The sequence below is a fragment of the Cebidichthys violaceus genome, unplaced genomic scaffold (assembly GCF_023349555.1).
Source record: "Cebidichthys violaceus isolate CVI_PGR_0920_01 unplaced genomic scaffold, fCebVio1.0.p SCAF_20, whole genome shotgun sequence".
In the NCBI taxonomy this organism is placed as follows: Eukaryota; Metazoa; Chordata; class Actinopteri; order Perciformes; family Stichaeidae; genus Cebidichthys; species Cebidichthys violaceus.
Genome location: NW_027176373.1, coordinates 7020445 through 7027910, shown reverse-complemented (window position 1 = coordinate 7027910; position 7466 = coordinate 7020445). Strand labels below are relative to the sequence as shown.

The following is a 7466-nucleotide window of genomic DNA, read 5'->3' as shown; positions in this document are numbered from 1 at the left end:
TAACATGAGCCAAGAGCAGACAACCAAATCTAATCCCTCAGGCAGAGAATAATCCACGCAGTCATGTGGCTTCCTAATGAGAACCTGTGGGTCCTTGATCAGTGAGGAGACGCACACACACACACACACACACACACACACACACACACACACACACACACACACACACACACACACACAACTACAGCATGTATGAACTGTAAGATTAAATGGCAAGAGTACACATTGTGGTCACATTATTGTGTGACAAAAACAGAGACCTGTGATATGATTTAATTTATTTTTTAGTACTTTACACTAAATATTGAAAAGAACAATGCACAAAAGGCATAATCAGCAGTTTGTCTCAGTTCATTTGTGAGACAAAACATTCTATTGTTGTGCTACACAGAATGTATGTGTGCATGCAGTTCTTTCTAGGATAGTGTAACATCATGCTGATATCCAACGACGTCACACACCCTCATGATAAGCCCAACTAACAATGTGAAATTGTAATCCTGTGCAGAGGTCATTGTTCAGTCCCGTCAGGGCCTAATGTGCATGCTGTAAATGACCACCAAGAACTCACACAAGAACACATGACACTGTTGTGATCAGGCGTATAAATACTGTGCAAGCACTGCAGACAAACAGCAGCCGGAGGACACAATGTAGCATACGTCATTAAACATTTCCTGCATATTTGTCTCAATGGCAACAGTCCACATAATGCAATTGATTTTATACAGGTCTGGCACATTGGACACCCAGGGACTTGAGTACATGTATAAACTTTAGTTTATCTAAAGTTGCAAACACAAAACTTCACTGTCTTAAGTTACACTAAGAAAAAAAGACAACATTGAGCAAAGTGGGTTCAATTACCTTTGACATAGTACCAAGTAAAACAGAGGTGCAAGGTCACTAAAAAGAGGAAAACAACTTTGTCGTAAGATCAATAAAAATACAACATCTCTGGGTGTGTAGTCGAGCCTGTGTGGGTTTATATAATAATGCTGCAAATACTTTAGGCTATGTGAATCAGATAATGAGAGAAATAGGCAGAAGAGGGGCTGGGGACATATACCGCTAAAGAAAGACACTGAAAGCAGCCACATTTCGAGAGGACAGAGAATTTTTCAGGATACAAAACAATAAGGATGGAGTGTAGTGGGAGAGGAGAAAAAAGATACAAGGACATGGAGGGAGAGTGTGTGGGTATGGGTGTGTGTGCTTGTGCCTGTATGGGAATAGCTTCTCACGGATGTTGAGGATAACCATGAAAAATGATCTAGTTACCATGGATACACAGGGTTAGGCTTTGGCAAGTGAACTCATGAGAAACTCCAGTTTACAACCAGACAATCACCATTTTCCTTCTGATGAAAAAAAACAAAAAACAGACGCACACATAAACAAATTAATCTTAACTTTGGTTAAATGTTACAGACAGATATAGTGGTTATGGAGGTGAACTTTGTGCAGAAGGACAGCCACTCTCTTCCATTAACAAACAATCATGTCTAACAAACCTTTGATCACCTCAACCTGAACTACTCCAGTGGAACTAGGAGAAGACTAGTAACACTAGACAAGCTCCAGGCTGTGTGTGTTTTCAACTGTCGTCCTTTCTTTGCCTCCGACCAAGTTGTTGCTATAAATACCAATGTGTTGCGACTTTCTCAGTAGTAGGACAAGTTTTACACATAATACATTAACTAGCATTACTCTCATAAAAGCATGTAAATAACTTAAACTCATAATAATAAACCATGTATGTGCAAAATTCACATAATTACACTGTCAATATTGCTTTCTTTGGCTCTTGCAGAATAAACTGTAAAGGAAGCCTGTACGTCAACCACACTGTTTTTTGCACCGAGTTAAGGTGGAGGTAAATAGAGAGAGAACAGCATCACAATCACAGTTGCTTGAAATAGTGAGGAACCAAAAACACAACTCCTGTTTGTCTTTGGGCGTGTTGCATGAGGCACATTGGGAGCATTTAGTCTGTTTGTTCTGTTTGGTCCAGCACGTTGAGTGCCACTTGCCAGAACTTCTCCAACTGAACTTAGAAGAGCGTGTAATCTTGAGCAGCTGAAAAGAACAGCTCCTGTTTTATACATTTAATAACCATGCCAAAGAGTATAGAAAAGGGCTGAAGTTATACTTGTGTGTCTGCCAAAAGAACTTTTAACTCACAGTATGAGTCACTAAAAGTCGCGCTTCTTACTTCTTAGTCCATGTGATTTTAGTTTACAAACTCTGTTTCTCTTGTAATTGGGCTCTGAGAACACAAACAAACCACAAACACTCACTGAAATAAAATCTTCAACCCTGGTTTGGACCAAAAAGGCCGATCTGTACTGTGTGTGCTTAGATTTCCTTAGAAAGTCTGGGTGGTGTGCCTGTCCCTCTTTGTTCTACTGTCTTTCCATTCTGTTCTGTCTCCTATCCTTATTTAAAGCAGCCAGAGCAGCTCATTTGCCTGTCGGAGTGAAGCTGAGGTGAGATGGTGTCTGGTACCACGCTTTTCAGGATGTCGTTCTCTGTGGCCATGATGTGCTTTACCAGGAGGTTTGCAGCTTCAACAATATTGAGATTATCCTAAACGAGAGAGAAAACTGTCAGGCATGGGTCTATAATTTGTATTTACTTCTCTTTTATAGTCTGTCGAGTTTAGGTATTGTTTCATAGTCGTATTTCCTTAATTATATATCCTGTTTGACATTTTGATTGGTTATATTTGTATATGACAAAAGAGAATAAAAAAACATCTATGATCCCGATACAAAATTGTGTCAAGTAAACAAAGTAAACTACAATTTATGGACTATTGGAAAAAAAGGATTTTAATGGATCTGTTTGGGATCCAAAACAATCATCTCAGCTATGTCAGTAAAGCACAATGTTCCAGCTTCAGCTGCTGTACCGCTAGTATGCATTCTGTGCAAGCGTTAACCTACAGCATGTTCTAAATGTGGGTAACTAGCATGCTATCATTTTCATGTAATTAACACCATGTGTGCACCTTAATGTGTCTCAAACTATTTCAAATGAATGCTGCAAACATTTTTTTGTAACTGCTACCAAAGAAGAACGTGAATGTCTGTTTGCATAGCCTACTTCTGACATTTCTGGCTGAACCTGCACCTTATAACCTTTCAGAATGTTGAGTCTTGATGCCACAAGAATAGCAACGCACTTATGCAGCTCCAGCCTTCAACACATTAGTGTCAACAGAGGATGTGTGAATGAAAATGATTTTTGTAGAATATATAGCTATAGAGTTTTTGGATTAGTATGTGGAACGAGGGTAATTCAAATTGTCATGGATTACAGAAACGTATGTTTTGTTTAGAATATTTGGCAGCTCCGTCCTTACAAACATATACTATACAAAAATAAATTGTTCATATATAAATGTTTGAAATTCTAGTCAAGCATGTCCTATATCATAAATACCATAATATATACTTTATGTGATGCACAAAATACCCAGAATTTTCTATTGATTAACTATTTTTTCTTTGCTTGGAAGCAGATCTCTTTTTTGAACACCAGGCAGATAAATCAGTTAACAGTCCTCTAACACTTTTAACTAAAATAACTTGTTTTGACCCTGCTTTTCAAATTCCTCTTGCAGAGCCACTTTCCATGAGGATATGAAATTCCAGTTGGCTCTGTGGGGATGTTTTTCACTGACAGTAGAGATCATCTCCCAATTAGGTCACTTCAGAGTGTCAGCCGCTCACTGCAAGGGCCTACCATCTGGCCCATTCATTAACATGTTGATGAATAGAGCAATACTTTGATGTTTTGGGAAACCCATTCATTTGCATTCTTTAATTATATGAAAAGATCGACACTCTCATGTCAAATATGAAGCTAAAGCCTTAGGCCAGTTAGCTTAGCTTAGGATACAGTCTAGAAACACGGGAAAACAGCTAGCCTGGCTCTGTCTGAAGGTAAGGTAATCTGCAAACCAGCACCTCTAAAGCCCAGCCAAGGAAAATACCTGCTCATAATCACCCATAAAAACGAAATTTTTTGTTGTTATAACACTTGATGATGCACCTGAGCAGCAGTTGTTGCTAAGTTTGGGGCTAACACCTTCACCCTAATCAGCAGGAGGCAAGAAACACATGGGAACTGAGCTTGGGTATAGAGGAATTGTAACATTTCTAAATAGCATAAACTGAACACATTGCACTGCTACGTTCTTACGTGCCCAAAGGCATGTACTTTGAGTATAACACGTTATATGAGTTTTTATGACATTTTTCTAACATACTAAATAGTACTATGACTATTTACTTGCATACTTTATATGATGTTTTTATTTAAAACATTTCATCACTTACTATACAGTGACTTTTCTAATTACTTTTTTATGATTTTTTTCAGGCATACTATACGGCATTTTTATGATGTGCGGCCGATGCTTATGCCCGCCTGTGAGTCAACTTAAGCCTGGCGTGCCGCTAGGCTTGCAATTCACTGGCCGAAACCCTGCAGTTTGTAGGCAGGGTTACCTTTAGACAGAACCAGGCTAGCTGTTTCGCTTCCAGTCATTATGCTAAGCTAAGCTAAGCATCTTCCTGCTCCAGGTTCACGTTTACAGACAGATATAAGATATAAGAATACCTCAGCCCTGGTCTCACCTTAGCCGAGGTCTCAAACCAACCGACAAAGCCATGGTCCTTGCAGAACTGGTCCATTTTGATGCCATTGTTGGTCAACTCCCTGCCCTGGTCGCACTTGTTAGCCAGGAGCACAGTGGCAATGCTCTGTCCATTAGTCAGCAGTAGTTTGGAGTCCAGGTCCTCTTTCCACTTGATGACGGCCTCAAAGGTTGTGGACCGTGTCACATCAAACACTATGAAGGCTCCCATGGCTTCACGGTAGTACACTCGTGTCATGTTTCCAAAACGTTCCTGACCTGTGATGAACAAACACACGCACACAGGGAGCTTCATTCAATAGTGTGGCAACACTGTTTTTACGTCAGCCATCAGTTTGATAAGAGCCTCTCATTGTTTTGCAGCACAATAGCTAATGCAGCTGGCATTTAGCTGTTTTAGACCTAATGAAACAGCACATTCCTGTGGTCTTACTGTCACGTTGCACTTAACTAGATGGTCAATGCAACTGCTTGTTCCTGCTGATAATAGGCCTACTTAAATTACACCTGTAATGCCCGACGTGTTGTGAAAATAAACTTTTGTCCCAGACGGAAGCGGTATTCTTACAATAAAATATAACCATGTAAAATGTCTGTGTCCAGCTATGCATGTATGTGTGTTCATCCATGCTTGAGTATTGTGCAGGGAATAGAAATTAGGTGCTTGAGGTGCAAGTTAGAACAGCTGTCAACAAGACATTCCCCTGGGGGAGCTCTGCCGTCTAATGGGAGTACTTGTTGTGCCGTGTAGGTGTGTACATCCTGCTTGTTTTACATACCATGCCCTCTCAGCAGAAAATGTACATGGTTAATAAATATTAACTTATGAGAGTCCATTCTGGCTTTGCTAGAAACACGACAAAATGCTGCCTCATGAGTAAGAGGAAACAGAAAATCGGACAGGACATGGATGGGTAACTTCCCCCTTTCGTGCAAGAGAATGTATGACTTTCATTGCTCACAAGAAAACCTCATGTGCAGACAGACACACGCATCACACATGTCACTTGACACGCTGTCATTCAGTAAATTTATGGTGCAATCTCCAGCTTTACATTACTTCAAAGTACAACATGTGAAATGTACAAGAAACCAGAATTCCTCAGCCTCTACTTAGTCTATTCCTGCTCCTCCTCACAAGTATATGAGACTAAATCAGATGTGACATATAATTGCATTTGACCGCTTGAAGCATGTGTCTGCATCTGTGTGCGTGTGAGTCACTAATGATGTTTAGATTTTTATTTTGGCTACAATGACACCCATGTGACTGGCCTTAAAATCTCCCTCACATGGGCCTAATCACATGAAGCAGCATCATACCTTGAATGAATGACTGAATGACAGTGTGCTGGTCTTCCCTAAGCACCATTGGCATTGTGAGCATGTACCTCAACTCACCACCAAATCACTTACACAGTAACTAAGGATCGTATAGAGTTCAAAAGTATCCTCTCAATAAAGATCTGGCCAGAAAGCCAGATGTTTGTGTGTATGTGTGTGTGTGTGTGTGTGTGTGTGTGTGTGTGTGTGTGTGTGTGTGTGTGAGAGAGAGAGAAAATACTGCTCTTCACAATGACAGTGCGTCTTCGAGTTGTGAATGTTTCAAAAGTTTACAAAAATCATGTCTCACTGTCATTTTGACGATAAGTCTTATCTTCCCAAACCATCAACTTTTCAGGAACTATGACAAACTGCTTTTCAAAACATGTTTACTTTGTTTCCAATGAGAATATGAAGCGGTCCCTTAGTTCTTGCACATATTTGACATATTTAACACGAAAATATACTTTAAGCTTTAAATAGTGTGCAATTAAAATGCATCGTATCAATCAATGAGGCTGACCCTAGCTGCAGAACTTAAAGTTTGAATTATTGAAGTGACAGCAGGAGACAACTGTTCATACCCAGCAAATAAAAGACAATTCAACTTCCTATTCTACTTCTTCACTGCCCCACCTGCAATGTCCCAGAGCTGGAGCCGGACCGTGTCAGAGTCCCAGTTCAACACCTTCAGGGCGAAGTCCACACCGATGGTGGCCCGGTAGTTGGTGGAGTAGGTCTGATGGACGTAGCGCCTGATGATGGAAGTCTTCCCAACCCCCAGGTCTCCGATAACCAGCACCTTGTACAGGTACTCCTTCCGGAGGCTCTGCATGCCGTTGCTGTGCTGATTGGTCATCTCACTTGTTGGATCTCAGGCGCAGCAGCTTCCACAAACTTTGACTCGATATGAGCGCAGTTTGGGGCTTCGTCCCCTCTTCCTGTCCCGTGTGTCTCCCTCTGGTGGGAGTAGGAGACGTGTGATCAGCTTAGGGGTTGTGCTTGAGAACTTGTGACCTCGGAGACGTGCACACGGTTTATTAAAGGCGCTGCACAGTTCCTCTCCGCAGCGCAATATACTGCAACTTTATGTGACTTTCTCAAATGTTAACCCTTTATGTGCTGCGTAATAGTTGCTTTCTTGTTTGAGTTAGCCGAAACAACAATACGCTTTACACTGCAAAGGAGAGCAGGAAAGGGTGATACATCCTGGCCTTGTCTTTTTTGTAGCCTACAAGGTGTCCTCAATGCTAAATGTAGCTACACTCCCCATAGGTTGCCATGCCCCTATCGTCTGGCCAAAGAGGGAATGAGCTCCTTAAATGTATGTGTAGATGCAGTTAGAAAAGCAGTGGTAATGCAATTAATGCAGTCATGTCAGTTAGTCATCGCCATGTAAAACTGCTCCGATTCTTGCAATGCAACTAGCAGGAGAAAGCACACAGTAATTGTTAGATACGAGTGCTCCCATTTTAGA

At 41.0% G+C, this 7466-nt stretch overlaps 1 protein-coding gene across 1 annotated transcript; it reads right to left on the bottom strand.

The window, feature by feature from the left end:
- Positions 1 to 261: 261 nt before the first annotated feature.
- On the bottom strand, positions 262 to 6897 carry rab38b (RAB38b, member of RAS oncogene family). Its single transcript, XM_068716503.1, has 3 exons — positions 6626 to 6897; positions 4647 to 4924; positions 262 to 2589 (listed from the first exon to the last, which is right to left on the bottom strand). Exons 1-3 carry the CDS (start codon positions 6846 to 6848, stop codon positions 2440 to 2442), a joined length of 651 nt encoding a protein of 216 aa, XP_068572604.1. The 5' UTR covers positions 6849 to 6897; the 3' UTR covers positions 262 to 2439.
- Positions 6898 to 7466: the final 569 nt, after the last annotated feature.

Bases quoted from the DNA above. Each gene is read 5' to 3' on its own strand.
- rab38b (XM_068716503.1), bottom strand. From the start codon at position 6,848: ATGACCAATCAGCACAGCAACGGCATGCAGAGCCTCCGGAAGGAGTAC. The intron at 4,925-6,625 runs GTGGGGCAGTGA...TGTTCATCACAG, and splicing joins CCAGCTCTGGGACATTGCAG to GTCAGGAACGTTTTGGAAAC. The intron at 2,590-4,646 runs GTGAGACCAGGG...TCTCTCGTTTAG, and splicing joins GGTTTGAGACCTCGGCTAAG to GATAATCTCAATATTGTTGA.